General features: G+C 40.5%; 1 protein-coding gene across 1 annotated transcript in view; it reads right to left on the bottom strand.

The window, feature by feature from the left end:
• The window catches only part of LOC140486199 (cilia and flagella-associated protein 47-like), a 482883-nt gene that overhangs the window by 421159 nt on the left and 42167 nt on the right, over positions 1-19557 (bottom strand). Inside the window, exons 8-11 of the mRNA XM_072584990.1 lie at positions 13163-13392; positions 11802-11994; positions 10130-10352; positions 498-641 (exon numbers count right to left, since the gene is read on the bottom strand). Coding sequence (XP_072441091.1) covers positions 498-641; positions 10130-10352; positions 11802-11994; positions 13163-13392 — 790 coding nt within the window. The remainder of the gene's footprint in view (positions 1-497; positions 642-10129; positions 10353-11801; positions 11995-13162; positions 13393-19557) is intronic.

Genomic DNA, 19557 nt, shown 5'->3' with positions numbered 1-19557 from the left:
CTCTCTACACATAACTGTGCATTCTGTTTCTTCAGATATCTAAAATATTAATATTATTATGGTACTTATTTCAAGTTTATTTCAGAACACCACCATTCAAAAAATTCCTAACAATCATAAAGGGTATTTTAATCTCATACAAGACTGTAAATTGTTTTTATAGTATTGTACACCCACAAATATCTGCACAGCGCTGTATCAAGTCAAAATAGTATGTTCTATTCACTAGCTGAGGGAAAATCTTATTTCTATTGTGTAAAGAAAGAATGAAATATAGCTATCTAAAGAGATGTCAATTAATTCCTTATACATTCTTTGGCATTTATCTGTAATTGGCCTCTTAAATCCTCATTTTATAGATCCAATGAAACAAGGGATAATCTGAAAATATATTAAAAATTTGCACCAACCCAGGATAAAACGTTCTGCTGTGCCATTAAATTTTGCTTTTCTTTTTTATTTTGCCAAAGCAGCACATGAATATATCCATTGTTTACCTGCGATCCTGCTTTTGTGAGCGACGCAATCTTAGATGCCGAATAAAATCTTCATAATATTTTTTATGGGCTTTCATTGCTGCTGCCTCATCATCATTGTAAGTGTACTCAGGATCCACAGGAATCTGTTGATGTGTTTTTTCACTGTGGGAAATTAATAGAAAATATAACGTATCTGTATTATATTAACATGAATAATGCAAAGATATGATTAACAGCTGTGGTCAAACCAAGGTGTTCAAGATCATGGTCAATACTTAAAGAAATATTCAAGTATTTAAGAATATCATGTAATCATGCAATGGAGACAACAACTTAACAAATAGCCAGTCAGGTTCACCAATAGCCAGATGCCAGATTCAATCTTAGTTGATGGTGGGACCTCGTGTATACATTGGATGCTATGTTTCTCTATAAAACTCCAGACTCTAGACCCCACAGGTCTCTGGACAATTAGGGATGGACAATAAATGTTGGCCTGGTCAGTGTCACACGCATTGCCTGAACAATGGAAAAACACATCTGGTTCACTAGTGGCCTTTCAGAAGGAATGCATCATCCTTACCTGGTCTCCACCACTCTGAACTGCCATCTGAAGTGGCTAAGTTACTCAGCCAAACTCCTACAGAAATGTCAAAAGGAATTAACACCAGAACAGATCACCAAGCATCAATTTAGAGACTAGAAATGACAGTGACACACTAAAACCTGGCGATCCTGCAATGGTATTCTTTACTAAATTTGGAGGCTTGTGCCAAAATTAGCAAAGCTGCCCCACTGTTAAACCACGTAACATCTTGACTGTAATCCATACTGAATCACACCCTACAGACAACGTCCTAAATACCACCATGAAATCTTACTGCATCAGATCACACAAGACAATGAGGACATCTGCTTATTACCACCTACCATCCTCCTTCGCTGATGAATCACTGCTCCCCCATGTTGAGCACTGCCTGCGGTACCCACTGAGGGGAGCAAAGGTACGGAACGGGGACGTCAATACTCTTCACTGAGAGTGGTCAGAAACACCACTATTGACCTAGATGCTTGAATCCTGAAGTAAGTAACTAATAGACTGGGTGTGTGGCAGGTGGTGAGAAAATCAACAAAAGGAAAAGCTGACTTTGACAAGTTGATGGATTGGGCAGTTAAGGTGACAGAGAAGTTTCAGTGTATGAGGTGATAAACTTTGGTCAGAAGAAAATAACTAGACAATATTAAATCGTGGATTCCAAAGGGGGGGCAGGAATAAAAGGATCTGGATGTATAGGCCTACAGATCACTGAAGGTATCAGGAGAGGTGCAGACAGCAGTCAATAAAATATACTGTGTCCTTGGCTTTATCATGAGATGATTAGAGTACAAGAGAATGGAGGTGATGTTGAAACTCCATGCAAGACTTGTTAGGGGTGTTGCGTGCCTTTATGTGTGCCACATTACAGGAAAGATGTGAATTCATGGAGGAGAATGCACAACTGATTGAGAAGAATGGTTCCACTAGTGAGAAAGTTCAGTTATGAGGATAGATTGAAGAAGTTGCGACTTCTCTTTGGAGAGAAAGCAGCTGAGAACAGATTTGATAGAGGCTTTCAAAGTCAGTAGCAGCTGGGTAGAGTAGATAGGGAGAAACTGTGCCTGCTCATAAAAGAAACAAGAGAGGACATAGTTTTTTAGTAATGTGATGAAAAAGCAAGGGTGATGTGAGAAAACATTTCTTTCACACAGCAAATAGTTCAGGTGTGGAGTGCACTGCCTGGCCATGTGATGGAAACAGGTTCAATTGGGACATTCAAGGCAGCATTAGGTAATGACTTCGATTTAAGTAGTACACAATGGCATAGGGACAAAGCAGAAGATTGGCACGAGGTAATGATGCTTATGTGAAGAGCTGTGTGGGCACGATGGGCCTCCTCCATTGTAACAATTCTGTGATAATTCTATAATCCATTCTGTAAATACAGGCAATTTCTGGGTTGTGAATTGGTTCTGCTCTTTCTCTGTTCACAAGTTGAATTGTACACAAGTTGGTATACGATGCAGGACAATGGAAAGTACAGGAAATATTTGCATGTTGAGTCTTTAAAATTACACCCATGTATGGGGGAACATTTGTAAATACAAGTGTCTGTAAGGCAATGGTTCGTAAACTGGGGACCCTCTGTTCATGTGTTCCTCACCAAGCCACAGATGCAGTTGTCCACATCAGTGAAGTAGGTCTTATCATCACAGTCCTTGTGAATATGGGATTCTATCTTCACAATGAACGTATCCTCCATTGCAGTGTGTAGTCCTGCCACTGTAGATCATTTCTTGATACCATGTATCTAACAGCTCAAAACTGGTTATCCATGGGGCACAGTGGGCAGCACCCATATAATTATATTCAACTACAAAGTGAAACCTCATAACCTAGCATTTCTCTTACTTTACTAATACTATCAAGCCTAGGAATCAGCCTTGGTTAATTGAAGAATACAGGGCATATGTCAGGAATAGCACCAGGCCTTGTAAAGCTTTCACATTGAGCTACTTGTATAGAAAAGAGTCACGTCAGCCCACAATAGACAGAGCTAAGCAATTCCATGGGGCCATAGGATTGGATGAAGCTCTGAAGTCATGCTACACCCAGTAGTGAAACGTGGTGGACAATTAAACAACTAATTGAAAGAGGAGGCGCTACAAATATACAAATAGGGAAGGCATGTGCTAATGATAGCATCATGTTCAACACAATCGTGACTCCTCAGATACTAAAGCAGTCCATGCTAAAATGCAGCAAGCAACATTCCCTCTAAGTTGTGCCACAGTACTCTCACTCCAAGGCTCTGTGCAGGCTAATCAACATGAACTCTGGAACTTTGAGATCACATACTGAGAAAAGAATTAAGGGGAGTATTGGCAGCAAGATGTGGATAACATACAGGTTTGGCGTGATAGGTGGCAAGTACCATCCACACCACATAAGTGCCAGATAATGACCACCTCCAACGAAATATAATCTAACACCATCCCTTGACATACAGTAGCATTACCATCACAGAAACTCTCAGTATGAACATTCTATGAATTAGTGTTAACAGAAATTCAATATGTGGTTATATGTGTTGATAAGAGGGTGGGAATCCAATGGTGAGTACCTCACCTCCATATTTCCCAAAGCCTATCCACAATGTAAAAGACACAAGCCAGGAATCAAGTAAAAAGACTCTTCAGTTCTCTGGGTGTATGTGGCTCCAATGAAACTCAACAAGCTTCATATCGTTCAGAACTTAACAGCTCAGTTAACCAGCACTACATCAACCATTTGAAATATTCATTCCCTCGACCATTAACACACTGTGGTAGCAGTGGATACCATAAAGCACTTTAGCAGTTCATGCTCCTTCAACAGTGCATTCCAAACCTGTGGCCTCTATCACTTCGATAACAGGCCCAGAAAACAATGGGAACTGCAAGCTACACTGCAAGCTTCCAAACCACATACCATTGCAATTTGGAACTATAGTGCTCACTAGTGATGGGTTATAATCGTAGAAGTACTTTCTCAACATTTGAGTGCACCTAAAAAAGATAGATACAGGGATTCAAGAAGGCAACTCTCCATCACCTTTGTTATGAAGTTGAAGGCATGTACTGAACCTTTAAGAGAGAGTGAATATTGTTCTGTACTGAGAGTTTACAAGAGCAATCTCAGAGTGTACTGGAAAATTGAAAAAAAAACTGTAACATTTAGTTGTGAAATAGATACCTGAATTGGTTGCTGTTTTGAAAACAACTTCAATTTAACCAATCAGTTTAAATTATGCCCCAGGATACTAAAACCCAATCGAGTTTTTGAATTTATTGTTTTGCCAACATCGAACCGATGAGATGATCCCATGTTGGGGGTATAAAAAAGCAGGCTTTTTGAAAGTCAGACAGAGTATCTACCATTGAGACAGACCCAAGAAATTAGGAACACTGTCTATCAAAGGTACCTTTACATATGAAACATATTTACTGTAAAAGAAAGAAGATGACACAGGGAGATCTTCAGCCAGAAGAAGAAAGACACTGATGGTAACAGCTGCTGTATGGTTTTGAAATTAAGCTGATGTAATTTTAGTGTGCTTTATTGGAACAGTCTTTTACTATAGTGTTGGAGGCAGATTATAAACAGTGAAGAGAAAGGGGGGATTAGAGTTGTGAATAGCTGTTGTTTAATGTTCACTTTTAAAGAATAAATTGATATTATTTTCATTAAAAAGTGGAATTTGGGAGTTCTCTATCACTCATATTTTAACAGGTTATGAGGCGAGGAGAGCTTTTCTGGGCATTTGATTTAATTAACAGAAGGGTTCACTGCTATATCATAACACCTTGTCCAGGGAAGTTAGGGTGGTCACAACTGTTCCTACATCCTGTGAGAGAATGTTTTAAAAATTGAGATAGATACAATTATAACTATGTATTGTAGTTATGAATAAAAATGTATATTTATTTCACAATTTAACCAGCAATAAAGACATCAGTCAACATGGTCTTGAATTTGAATTATCTTCTAAAATCTTCCATCTTGCTCTGTCTCTCCTCACCTTCAAAGACTTCCTCAAAAAAAATTGTTTTCACACTTTTGGTGTTTCTAACTTCTACTCAGTATGTATTCCATTCTGTCCATCTTAATCTAATGGGATGATATGATATATTGAAGGTGTTATATACTTATAAACCCATACTGCACAAACACAAAATCAGACTCAAAGCAAATAATTCATTTCCATTCATTGAAGCAAGGCCCAGAATAGCAACATTTCCATTTACAAAGCTGCCTTTAGGGGGAGCACTCTTCCTTTCCACAAACCAGAACCTGAGACATTGAGATTGTCAAAATGATTTTTTTTCTCTAAATATCAGGCATGTAAACTTGTTTTTGCCCATTATAACACTCAAGAAATCATGTCAAAACACTATAATTTCAGTTTATTGAAGTCTCATATTTTACATGTATTTCTGATCTGAGCATATAATAGCCCCAGTGATGATGATGCAAAATGTTTTGTGAGAAACATTTGTAGGTAATGAGACAAGTTTCATCATAAAATTATAATTTTGGAAAATTGCATCCCTCAAAGAATTTCATGCTCATGCCATTCATATTCAGTTGGCTGCACGCTTCATTCATTGATCTAACATGCTTGTAAACCATTTTCTACTGAAAAAGTTAGCATTAACAGCCCCCTTAGTTTAGCTCTGCCTCCCCCAATTGCCAGGCATCCAAATTTGGCTTCTCAGGCCAGAGTCAAGTAATGTCACATGGCACAGCCTTTCATTCAGAAGTTAAAGCAGGAAAGCAGTTATAGGCTGTTAAGTATTCCATCCCGGCTGGCGTGACAGAACAGCAGGGGCCAAGGATTAAAACTCATCTCCTTCACCTTGCATCCAGGAGCTCACTGGAGGCTCACAGCAAAGGTTTCAGTGCTAGCTACCCATGGCATCACTAATAGTGGATGCAGAGTGATCATCCAGAATCCTCCCAAACACTTGGTCAAAGAATGCTTGTCCAAGGTGGCTTGTCCTTGAAGTTAAGTCATTACTGGAACCTAGCAACTCCACAAAATGGCAGGGCCTTATCATTCTGCCATCATTTATCCATAGAGATATAAATGGTATTGTTTGTTCTTCCATTCATTCATCCATGGACAGGTATTGGATTCTGGCATTAAAAATCTTACTGGTTCCTTCAAACAATCCATAACAGTAAGTTGGAGACTGTGGGATCTTTTTAATTTCCAACTAATAATAGTGGGGTACTTAAAAAATACTGTCTTATAAATAGAAGTAGGAGGGCTTCATGTGAGTAAGTGTCACATGACTCCTAATGTGACAATGCTGTGGCTTTAAGAAATGTATTTGTCTTGGTTTCTTTCAAGAGAGAGATTGAATGAGAGATTTCAAGCAGTCTGTGGTAACATGAACAGATTTTTTCTTCAAGTTGGAATAAAAGGGGCAGCTTGGATTGGTGTGGCCAGCTCTCTCAGACCAAGGTTTCTAGTGGGTTGCTTTAGTTTTTAGATTCAGCAGAAGCTGAATGAATTGTAAAGGAATAAAAACTACTTTTCCCCCTCTCTCGGTTACAGCTAGACATTGAGATTTCTTTTCCTACAGCAGGCAATGCATGTAAGAAAATCCATTTTCTAAATTTGCCTTTTTGCCAAGGGTGTGTTTATGGGATGTTAGTCTATTGGAACAGTTAATTAGGAATAGTTACTGTATCTATTACACTGTTAGGTTTTCCTATAGAGTTAAGCTATTCTAAGTTCTTCTTTCATTTGTTGTATTTTCACTATATGTTTTAATATTGTGTTTTGCTTAATGTTGAGTAGTTTGACCAATCAAATTGCATCTGGGACACAACACTTTACATTTGCCTTTAGGATAAGAAAAAGTTAGATCTAGGCTACCTTCTTAAAATATTTTGAGGGGATCTGGACTGGTCCATAACACAATGTTGCCTACTTGGTTCTCCTATTGTTGTGTCCTTAATCCAAAACACAAATACATAGGGGCCATTACAAAGGCAAATTTATTATTTCCTCTTTGGAGTTAGAAAAGCAACAAGAGCTCTTATGTAAATGTGCAAATGTCGATACTGAAGTTGTCATAGAGTTATAGAGTCATAGAGATGTACAGCACGGAAACAGACCCTTCGGTCCAACTCGTCCATGCTCATCAGATATCCCAACCCAATCTAGTCCCACCTGCAAGCACCTGGCCCATATCCCTCCATACCCTTCCTATTCATATACCCATCCAGATGCCTTTTAAATGTTGCAATTGTACCAGCCTCCACCACTTCCTCTGGCAGCTCATTCCATACACGTGAGTGAAAAGGTTGCCCCTTCGGTCTCTTTTATCTCTTTTCCCTCTCACCCTAAACCTATGCCCTCTAGTTCTGGACTCCCCCACCCCAGGGAAAAGACTTTGTCTATTTAATCTATCCACGCCCCTCATGATTTTATAAACCCCTATAAAGTCACCCCTCAGCCTCCGATGCTCCAGGGAAAACAACCCCAGCCTATTCAAACTCTCCCTACAGCTCAAATCCTCCAACGCTGGCAACATCCTTGTAAATCGTTTCTGAATCCTTTCCTCACCAGAAAAAAATGAAACAAATATAAAAATTTATCAAAGAAATAAGCTGGTATTAATCTTTTCTTTTACCCTCACATTCTGTCTAATAACACTGAAACATCATCTGAAACAAATATGATTCACAATGCAATAAATGTAAGGTAAAGTCACCATTGTCTTACCGGACCATAAGGCTGCTGTCTCATTAGAGACAGAGAGAGAGAGAGAGAGAAAGAGAGACAGAGAGAGAGAGGATGAGTAGTGGTGGTTTAACCAAAGGATCACCATGCCTCAGGCAAGAAGAAAGATTGAGTAGGACAGCTCTTCATGGTAACTTCAGCCAGTGCATGAATTGAACCTACATTGTTGACATCACTCTGCACTTCTAACCTGCCTTCCAGCCAACTGAACTAACCAAACCCCAACTGAGCTAACAGTAAATGGAACACACAATTCCACAATATCATTCCTACTTCATCTCAAAATCAGGCACTAAAGGTGGAAAATTCCAAACAAAACTTTGTGAAACCTTAACATTTTTATTGTATTACCCATGGAAAGAAAGCATCAACTGAAGAGGCCACAGAACCTTTGCCAGATGCAGGATTTGCACGGGCCTTTCAAGGTGCCCTGGTCATAGGCTCCACTCACCAATAAACTAGCTGAAAAGACAGTTATGAAAAGCTCAGCTGCTCCTCAGCCATTTTATACTTGGTAGATGTTAAATGCCTCAGAGTGAGACTTCTGCTCATGTCCGGAGAGGAAGATGGGCTCCTGCTGATACCTTCGTAGCATCTGCAGGGCCAGATTCAAGCAATAGCCACTGGTAAGTTTACAAGTGGCTGCTGAGGAATGGATGTTACCAAGGTCAGACTTAAGGCAAATCCAGGACTTTGGCATGGTCAGGCTGTCTGGCCCAAGCATTTGGGTTGAGAGGCCAGCTTTGAGAATCCAGGAGGTTTAAAGCAGAAGTGTATGACCTTGGTGCAGTTAAGAGAATGTCTCCAATGAACACAGGGTCACCCCAAAGGAGATTTCTACCTCCAATTCTTGTCAAACACCAACTGTCCTCCAAACGCTGTCAGGCTAGCTCCTTATGAGACCCACTCTGCCTCCCCTGTCATGGGCAGAATAAGGTCATTACCAGTTTCTGGCTTCAATAGGCTTAAAGATGGGCTGCCTGATGATTCTACCTCTCCCATGAAATGGGGGACAGTTCAGGGATAGGTGGGAGTGTGATGAGTCAACAATACATTGCACTTTTGGAGCCCCTTTGACTTCTGACACCCCTGTGAGGGCTAAGAAGATCAGCCCCCAAGAGTCGATATGATTCAGGATTTAAAAATTATTAAACATTAATATAAAATATTAAAATTAAAAGGAGAAAGGGGGGTTAATCTGCTAAAACAAAAGGTAAATATAGCATGATTCTACATTAGAGTCATTCCAGCACAGAAACAGACCCTTCGGTCCAACTTGTCCATGCTGACCAGATATCCCAATCTAGTTCCACCTGACAGCACCCGGCCCATATCCCTCCAAACCCTTCCTACTCATATACCCATCCAAATGCCTTTTAAACGCTGCAATTATACCAGCCTCCACCACTTCCTCTGGCAGTTCATTCCATACACGTACCACCCTCTGCGTGAAAAAGTTGCCCCTTAGGTCTCTTTTATATCTTTCCCCTCTCACCCTAAACCTATGCCCTCTATTTCTGGACTCCCTGACCCCAGGAAAAAGACTTTGTCTGCTTATCCTATCCATGCCCCTCATAATTTTATAAATCTCTATAAGGTCACTCCTCAGCTTCCGACGCTCCAGGGAAAACAGCCCCAGCCTGTTCAACTCTTCCCTATAGCTCAAATCCTCCAACCCTGGCAACATCCTTGTAAATCTTTTCTATCAAGTTTCAGTTCCATTCTTGGTAGAAACATGAACAGAGGTATTCTGTGAGAGTCGGAAGTTCATGTGTTCAAATCCCATTCGAGAGGATATAATCTGGAGTGACTGTAACGAGGTCAGCCAGGTGGACCTCACAGAATATGAGTTCCCTGACTGGGGCTGTTAATCTGATCCACTGAGGGACCCCTGGCTGACAGATATAAACTGGAATCTCAGACATGTTGTTCACTCCGAGAACTGTCTCTGAGGAAGTTCAATCAGTGTCAAGGACTCTTCATGAGTAAATAAAGTGTGATGGGACACCGGCGTCTGTGGAGGTATTTCCATCTAGACTGGCATTGTTGTGCTGTGGGGGTGTGCTGCATGGTCTTTCAGATGAAACCTAAATCTAAGGCTAATCTGCCTTTTCAGATAGACATGAAAGCCTCCTGGCGTAATTCAAAGAAATGCAGTGCTGCTTTTTGAATTTTTGAATAAACATTGATCGCTCATGATTATTGATTTCAGTTTGCGTGAAAGTACACAGAAAAGAAAAGATTGCCTTCTTTTCTCTTGTTTGAGGCTAGAGCTACACTTTAACATATGAAAATGTTCTTTCAATCAGCACTCACGTGTATTTTTCAATTCTGTTGCTGGACCTGGTACTTGCACCTCTGCCATCGGGTTTTGAAGTAGGTGCCTTGTTTTCTACATTTTTGCTTCTGTTTTGCTGAAATAGCAAGCTTTCACAGCCAGTAGGGAGTGTAACAGGACAAGAATCAATGTACTTGACTTTTCGATCAGTTGTCTGCTGAGCCAGTGTTTCAGGTTCGTTAGCAATGGCAGGAGTTATTTCTAAGGATCAGACATGGCATAAATTGAATAATCAAAATAATTTGGATTCTAGATTATATCCCAGAAAAAAACTAAAGCAAATACAAAAATTCATCAAAGAAATAAGCTGGGTATGAATCTTTTCTTTCACCCCCACATTCTTATGTGAGGGTAAAACAAATTTATATTATCGAACAAAAAAAAGAACACCCAGAGTCACAAATTTCCATCCGGCCAATATTGAGCAGATCATTCAATGCAGAAGTAGATGATGTTGACCTTAACAAAGTCCCCCACTTGGAAAACAAGAAAAGGAGCTAATTTATGGTTTCCCCTCTGCTTGAAGGGGATAGGATGGAGGACTTTCCCCACCAATCTTGGAGCTGCACCAAAAACTCTCACAAAACATATAATACAAGTAAAAACCAAAAGAACTTCAGATGTCTCATTGGATGACAACTACACATTTCCAACTAGGCCCATAAGTGAATTTATAAAATTGTTGAGCACAGCTATCTTACGTGTGTCACCAACTTGTAGAAAGGTGGCAGTAAGGCCAGACTACTTGGTCCTTACATTCCTTTTGCTAGCAATGTGAAAAACTGAGTGTCTCTTTAACAAATTTGACTGACCTAGTTAGATAAGCAGTCTATTGAGGAGTGAATCTCTAATCTCCAAGCACTCATTAAAGCAAGCAGGCTGGCTGGGGGTTGCCTAGTTGGAAATGCGTACTTGTCATGAGATACCATACTCCCTCTCACTGTCGGAAGTAACCCTTGGCACTTATGCTCCACACCAATTAAACAAGAGTTTATAAAGAGTGACTATTTCTTCCCATGTTGTGTCAACATAAACCATAGATGTGGGATTATCCTCTCCAGAATTCAGGTCTGGACAAATAAGATGGAGATGCTGAGTTGCCCAAGAAAAGAATCCTTCCTGTCAGTATTGCTTGTATTGTCCAAAGATAAGGATAAAACCAGTCACGTTTGGTAAAAGCTACAGAAATTGCCAGAAAACTGCCTGATAGGTGACAGATTTCTGTTCACAGGACTCCCCTCCAAATTTTCTGTTGGTATTTACTCTCTTACCTTCTCTTCTCCAGAGATACCCACAAGGTAGTTGGGCTATTTAACCACAGCTGAGTTCTGGTTTATGGATAACAGGAGCCGATTACATGCCTATGAAATTATATGCTGTACATCAGAGGCCAATTTAAAACCCCTATAGTTCAGCCTGTTTCTGGAGATACACAGTTTACATATTTCATCCTGTGAGATGCTATATAGGGCTGGTTGATAAGGAGGCTTGTGCTGGTGAAAGAGATTTCCCAATAAAGTTCTCTTTTTGCAATATCTTCACTGCTAGCCAATACTGAGAACCAAAATCCAGAATTGAAAACCCATAACATTTTCCTAACATATCAACTCATTATAGACATGGCATTTCATAACTGCGCTGTAAACTTACGAGGAATTGATTTTGGCTCCAGTTTCTTCACAGAAGCTTTGCAGACACCTAATAAAGTAATTTTCATTTGGTGAAATGGCTGCATTTTCAACTTTATTGGATTGTCTGGGACCATCACCAGTCCAAAAAACTTTATCAGTTGAATTACTCGAAAAATGCCAAGTTGCTCAGCAGCAAAGCAGATAATAATATCCTGTTTGACAAGAAAGAAGAAAGATAATTAAATTTGCATGGAAACCTTTGATTTGACTGAATCTTTATGTTTGGTGTGAAATCAAGGTTGTAATTATTATGCACACTCAATTTTAAATGACTAGATTTTACATTTCTGTGATCAGAAGCTCATAATTTTCTGCTCATCTTCCTTATGGAAGGAAAATATGACTATTTCATACCACCTAAAGGTCACTGCCACTTGAGAGTCCCGCAACCCCAGTTTCAACCTTTTTTGTCACCACTTCTCCTCATCTCCCTCAAGCTCATTAGTAAGGCCTTTAAAGAAAACATTCACTCTGTCCCCCTTCCTCCTGTGAACAAGGTAGCCTGGTGCGATTGGTATAAAATTAAGGCACTGAAACTGCTAAAAGGACTGCAGGAGTTCATTCAGCACTTGATGCACATGGTCGGAACATGTACATGGATGGAGTTCTGAAGGCACCTATGCACCTTCAGAAAACCTTTCTCTTGTCATGTTGCTGATCCGTTTAAATCCATTATTTTTAACATTCCGTAGCTTAACAATGATAATTGTTCAAGTCAAGAGTCCACTCATAAAATATTCTTTAGAACATAGAACATTACAGTGCGGTACAGCCCTTCAGCCCTCAATGTTGCGCCGACCTGTGGAACCAATCTGAAGCCCATCTAACCTACACTATTCCGTTCTTGTCCATATACCTATCCAATGACCATTTAAATTCCCTTAAAGTTGGTGAGTCTACTATTGTTGCAGGCAGCTCGTCCACACTCTTACTACTCTCTGAGTAAAGAAACTACCTCTGACATCTGTCCTATATCTATCACCCCTCAATTTAAAGCTACGTCCCCTTATGCTAGCCATCACCATCCAAGGAAAAAGGATCTCACTGTCCAACCTATTGAACCCTCTGATTATCTGATATGTCTCAATTAAGTCACCTCTCAACCTTCTTCTTCTAACAAAAACAGTCTCAAGTTCCTCACCCTTTCCTTGTAAGACCTTCCCTCCATACCAGGCAACATCCTTTGTTCAGTACAGGGAGCCCAGCATGTATCATTTGTTAATTAATTCAGTAAAACCAAGTGATTTCTTTTCTCTCAAATCTAGGCATTTATAACATAACACAAATCAGAAAATTATAGGGTAGTTTGAAGATATTTACCTTTGACTGCCCTGGCTTAATCCTTCCTTTTGCTGGAGTGATCTGAAAATGTGCTATCTTAGGGAACCGAAAGCATAGTGGAAGCAACGGTGAATCATTTCGAAGAGTACTTATAACATAAGCCTTTTCACCAAGAAGACATTCCTTGAAGTCAAACTCTGTCACTGGACTGATGTTTAAACAAACACGGAATCCAATTCCAGTGAGTGCTAACTCAACTTGTGGTTGATCTACAAAAAGAAGAGCAATGAAACAATGAGAAATCTTCCACTTAGATTCAATGAAAATTTACGGTTCAAAGTTGAGAATTTAAAACATATTGATCCAAATATCTTGCTACAGTGTGATGCTGCAAATTTTTCAATTTAATATGTCACTGGTTCAAATGTTTCCAAGTATCTAACTCAAACATATCACAGTGAGCACGGCGGTGAGTCAGAGGCAGCAAAAGATCAATGCAAAACTGCCAAGTAGATCATGTTCATGAGGTGGTGTCTGTAAAACTGAGTGATTGAGAATAAAGAGGTCAGGGCTGGGTTGGGTCTGATAACTGCAGGGACATTGCAACCAGTTCAAAGCTATGATATGTTTATCAAAAGTACTACTTTTGAAATGCCATTCTTTTATTTACCTGCTCTGAATCTTCTGCATTCTATTTTATGTCATTACGGCTCAGTTGCTAGCACTCTCATATTCACATCACAGAGATCTCTGTTCAAGACCCACTCTAGGATTAGTACATAAAAACCAACATTCTTCAGTCTAGTACAATATTGATGGTACACTGCACAATCGCTGGATCCTTCTATTGGGTGAGAGGTTAACAGAGGTTCCTTCTGCCTGCTCCGGAGAAAATCCTGTGGGCCCTATTTCAAAGAAGAGCTGGGAAGTTATCCCTGGTATCACAGGCAATGTGTATCCCTCTGTCAATGCCACAAAACAGATAATCTCATGAGTAAGTCAGGGCTATTTTTGGGACTCTGCTGCATGCAAAATTGGCTGCTGTGTTTCCTGCTTTACAGGAATGATTACACTTCAAAAAGTCCTTCATTGGCTCTAAAGAATTTGGCATGTGCAGCTGTCATGAAAAGTGATGCCTTCATGTAAGTCTTTCCCTAAAGGTGTTTTTGAAACTTCTGTTTCTGAGCTCCCATTCAGTTTAATATTCTCACTTTCAATGACATAAGCAGCATATAGGTGGGGCCTGTACCCTCCTGCTGGCATCTACACTGAAAACTGGAACTAGATGGGGGAGAAGCATGGGAGGCTCACAGAATGTGAGTGGGGCATTTTGAATGCACATTAGTTGTCATAAAATAGAAACTGCACCTGTTGTGTTCAGTGGACATGCTTTCCTAGCTGCAGACGCACTGCAATCCAACTGCAGTTGCTAAATTTGATTCTAAATTTTCACAGGAACAGAAAATATGTTTTTAAAAAATTCATTCCAAGAGAAAATAGTCTAGCAACTCACCACTGATATCATCTTTAAATCTAAGTGAAAGCAGCAAGAAAACATCCCTAAATCCAATGTAACTGTGATTGCTTCTGATATTAGTAAGCAGAAAGAGCTAATGTCAGTCAATTCTCACAAGTTCAGCGTCAGAAAGGTCCGAGGGGGTGTGAAAATGTGCAACAGGGTGTCAAAATCATGAGGGAGCTAGACACAGCAGATGGTGAGAAACTGTTCGCACTTATGCAAGGATCGAGAACAAGAGGGCATAGATTTAAAGCAACTGTCAAATAAAGCAACAGTAGTGTGCAAAAACTTTCATACAGTAAGTGGTTAAGGTTTGAATGTGTTGCCTGAGACTGTGTTGAAGGCAGTTCAATCAAAACATTCAAAAGGGAATTAGACTGATATCTGAAAGGGAAGACTGGGCAGGATTACAGGGAGTAGACAAGTGATTGGAGCTAAGAGAATTCCACACTCAGAGGGCCAGTGTGGACACAATGGGCGTAATTGCCTTCTTTTACACCATGGCAATTCCCTGATCCTTTGTCTAAGTAAGTCTGCAATCCTTTTGCTCTGTAACTTCCCCTATTTTTTTGTAGCTGTTAAGGATCCTGTGATGAAGTAATCAAATCTGGACACTGAATACAGTGACTTGTTCAGTATTTGATTACCCTTATTTTGGAGGCAAAGTCGGCTCATTCTGGAGGTGAGGCCCAACATGGTCAGGTGGTGAGGCCTGGAGCAGACTCAAGGCAAGGTCCTGGCATAGACAGAAGGCAAGGTCCAGCACAGATTGCTTGAAGAACTGTAATGCTGAACTTTTTCTTCTAATTTATTCTACAGATTTTGTACTTAAGATGGTGCCATAAGTGACAACTTTATCAATTTTTCACTGCTCTCAATTGAGTATGTGGGGCAATAAATCTAATTCTAATTCTAGTTTATTTAAATGTTTTGAAAAAATAATCTATACTACTGATGGTGCACTGAGAAGATCACTCTCAAAACTAGCGAACAACTATTATGTTAGAAAAATGGACAATTTGTGTAAATGGTTAGTTGCTAATCTAATAGATCTGCCGAAGTCATAAAAACTCTCAGGAGAGAATTTCCATGTTTTCAGTTGAAGTAGTTTGTCAAGTAAGATTTGTGGTGTCTACTCCCCCTTGGCTCAAAATGACTTTCTCATGTAATCTCCTGCTCTTCACCTCACGCATTATACAATCTCACTCTTTGACATCCCCTCACCAATTTCTGTGGAATTGTGCAGCAGGACAGGTAGAAGTGCTCGCCATTGATGAGACCTTGCAGCATTCACATGCACTGGTCCAGGTACTGCAAGCAAGCATCTGAACCTCATGCTGTGCCTTCCCACTATTAAAACCGAGGAAGGTGTTCATAAAGGCAAGTTGTCTCCCCACTCTACTGAGACCTGGAAGTGCTGCTGTACAGGATACTGGAGAAGAGGCCTGCACTTTGCCATGCTGACTGTCAAAGGAGGCCACATCACCAGAACTTATCCTACAGATAGGTCAGTGCAGTGCTTGAGTGAATGTATGCACAGCAGTTCAGGAAGAAAGTCAGTGATCTTCTGCAGTCCGCAAAGGTGACAGCCAGCATCAGCTCCCTGGTACCTCACTCTCACAGGGCCACCATGCATGAGAACTCTGCCATTGTACAAGTCCCTCACAACTACAAATCTCTCTACTGCATGCACTATGTCCACTCCATGGCTCTGGCCCACTTATTTTCCTACATGACAACCCCTTTCTGCCCTCTCTGTTTATTATTCGCTCACTAGGGTCACCTCACTAGCTCTCCCCATCCTGCCCCTCTCCACCTCACCACTAACTGCTCTTCCACTCACTTCCAAGACGCTCAATCTCTCCCTTGCACATGCCTCATTGTGCAAAGTTCTGCCCGAAGAGACCAGTGCCTGAGACTGTCAACATCACCTACACCTCCAAAGAATAAGCTATTGAACTCTTAGATGCACCAGCAAGGCTTTCACCTGCACATCCACCAGCTCCAAGACCTTCACCTTTCGTGATTAGACTCAGGAGCAGAAGCTGGTGAATTCATCATTGGCAAGTCTCTGCAGCAAGTCAAAGAAGAAATACTCCAGGTCCTTGACACTAAGATGGTGCTGGAGAGCAGACACCTTCTGAGCCCTAGGCAAAAGATTACCCCGGTCTCGGCATTTAATGAGTTTGTCAAAATGCAGGCAGGAACAGAAACAGGAAGCAGGTTTGTCAGGGGCAATTGGTAAACTAGATCGAAGGATGGAGGAGTCCACAAGCATTATCAATAACATGACAGCTCTGAACGTGACTGGAAGGGTGACCCAGGTCTAGCCTCCATCTCACCTCTGTGTGTGATCTTAAAACCTGCACAGACCACAAAGATGAGGAAAGTGAGCGTGTATATTGGCAGGATCCTGTCAGCAGCCTTGGAATCTAGTCCCAAATGGGCTTGGTCTTCCAAGTGGGAAGAAATAAAAATTATTGGGAGCACATAGGTGACAGACAATTGTAAATGACCTTGTTCTTTTGTAAATATATCCACACGTGTATGGTTACAATGTCTGCTGACATGTCATTTTCACTGTCAGACCTGGTTAAGCTGGACAAATGAAAGAGTTCAGCAGTCTCTTCAAACATCCCAAGGATGAACAATGGTATTGCTCATCTCTCTCAAGCAATTGACTCATTGATTGTAGACAGCATCAAACATCAGGAATCCTTGAATCATCGCATTCAGAACTGCATTCACTTTGACGTGAGTAACACTAAACTAAAGGACACTGCGTGCAGGGATTATTCTAGGGCCTGGCTTGCACAAACATTTTGCACTTATATATCCATCTGTGGATGAGACTATGGGATGAGTAACGATTCCACACATCCCTGGATATAAAGGTTAATTCTATCTATCTCTAACCTTTTCAAGGCAGTGTAATGCTGTTCAAGACTAGGAGATGTACAATGGGCAGCTCACATACCCAGTCTTCCTTCCAGCCTATTGTTCTGCTAAGAAGCACTGCACAAAGCACTTTCTCTCACGGATTCAATGCTGTCTTATGGGATGTTCCAGCTTTTCAAGGCAATATAGCAGTCCATGTGCTCTCTGAAACATTTGAAGGAATACTGATGCTAATACCTATAGGAGATTCCTCAGAGTTCCTCTCATACAACTGACTATCATGAAAGGCTTCACTCTACAACGCCTGCAAAAGGGATAGGCCAAAGATATTAAGTGGACAATCAGATGGATAATGAGATATTTATTCGACAACAGAAAAGGTCAAGGATTGCAACAATGACAAGGACCAGGTGTACTTTGCACAAATCAGGCAATGCTTGACATATTAAAACAGAATTTTAAACAAAGTTCATGAAATAATTCAACAACAAAAATAACTAAACTAAGTCCAAACCAACATATTCATCTTGGAAACAGGTTTCAATAGCGTTGTCTCTGCCTTCTCATGTTTGGCAATGCAATGCTCTGTCATGCTTCTTGAATAATCTTCCACATAAATGTCTCATTTTCATCTTCATCCTCAGAAGGTTGCTCTCAATCCCCTAATTATTCTGCATCCTCATTTTGTTGACTTCAATTATGGAAGAGCATAGCATGACATAACAATATTTCTGAGCTATACTAACCATGTGCAGTTCCATTTTGGCCTGGGTGGAAGCACGAGCAGCATAGTACTTTTGTTCTGCATCAGTCTGAGGGTTTTATGATGGTGTCATGCACCATATTTGGAGGGGTAATGCTCGGCTCCCATTTATGTATGGCCAGAGGACCTGAAGAGGAGGCAGGAACCCTGTGAGCTCTTCAGTATGCATATCATGGCAACTTCCAGGGTAACTGGTGCAGCCAATCATGATTTAGCATAGTCTGTAATATATATTTTGCACATTGATGGATGGGAAGCCTTTTTTGTTGATAAACTTTGCAGGTTAGTGATAGGTCACTCTCAAAAATGATAAGGATGCAGTTGGGAGCAGCCAGTGTCTAGAGGAAGACAGAAATGGTGGAGAATCCCACTGGTTAAGCTGCTGGGTCACAGAGCACGGAACCAGCCCCTTTGGTCCAACTCTTCCATGCTGACCAAGTTTCCCAAACTAAACTAGTTCCACTTGCCTGCAGTTGGCTCATATCCCTCTAAACCTTTCCTATTCATGTACCTGTCCAAATGTCTTTTAAATGTTGTAACTTGTACCTTAAGTACCACTTTCACATTTATTCCACATTTAAACCACCCTCGATGTGAAAAAGTAGCCTCTCAGATTCCTTTTAAATCTTTCTCCTCTCACATTAAAAATATGCCACCTAGTTTTGAACTTCCTTATGTTAAGGAAAAGACCTTTGCTATTCACCTCATCTATGCCCCTTATGATTTTATAAACCTCTAGAAGGTTACCTCTCAACTTCCTACACTCCAATGAAAAAGGTCTCAGCCTCTGCTTATAGCTCAAACACTCCAGTCCCAGCCTCATCGTTAGAAATATTTTTCTAAATCCTCTCCAAGTTAATAATATCCATCCTTTCGCAGGGTGATCAAAACTGTACACTGTACTGCAAAATGGCCTCATCGACATCCTGTACAACTTCAAAATGACATCCCAACTCCTATACTCAATGGTCTGAGCAATGAAGACAAGTGGGCCAAATGCCTTCTGAACCACCCCATCTACCTGTGAATCAATTTCCAAAGAACTATGTACCTGAATGCCTAGGTGTCTCTGTTCGAGAACACCACCCAAGGCCTTACCATTAATTGTATAAATCCTGCCCTTGTTTCTTTTACGAGAATGCATATTTATCCAAATTAAACTCCATATTCCACTCCTCTGCCCATTTGCCCAGTTGATCAATAAGGCTTTGTAATCTTAGATAACTTTCATCACTGTTCACTAAACCACCAATT

This window comes from Chiloscyllium punctatum, chromosome 15 (genome assembly GCF_047496795.1).
Source record: "Chiloscyllium punctatum isolate Juve2018m chromosome 15, sChiPun1.3, whole genome shotgun sequence".
In the NCBI taxonomy this organism is placed as follows: Eukaryota; Metazoa; Chordata; class Chondrichthyes; order Orectolobiformes; family Hemiscylliidae; genus Chiloscyllium; species Chiloscyllium punctatum.
Note: the sequence above shows the minus strand (reverse complement) of the source record. Positions and strands in the feature narration are given on the sequence as shown.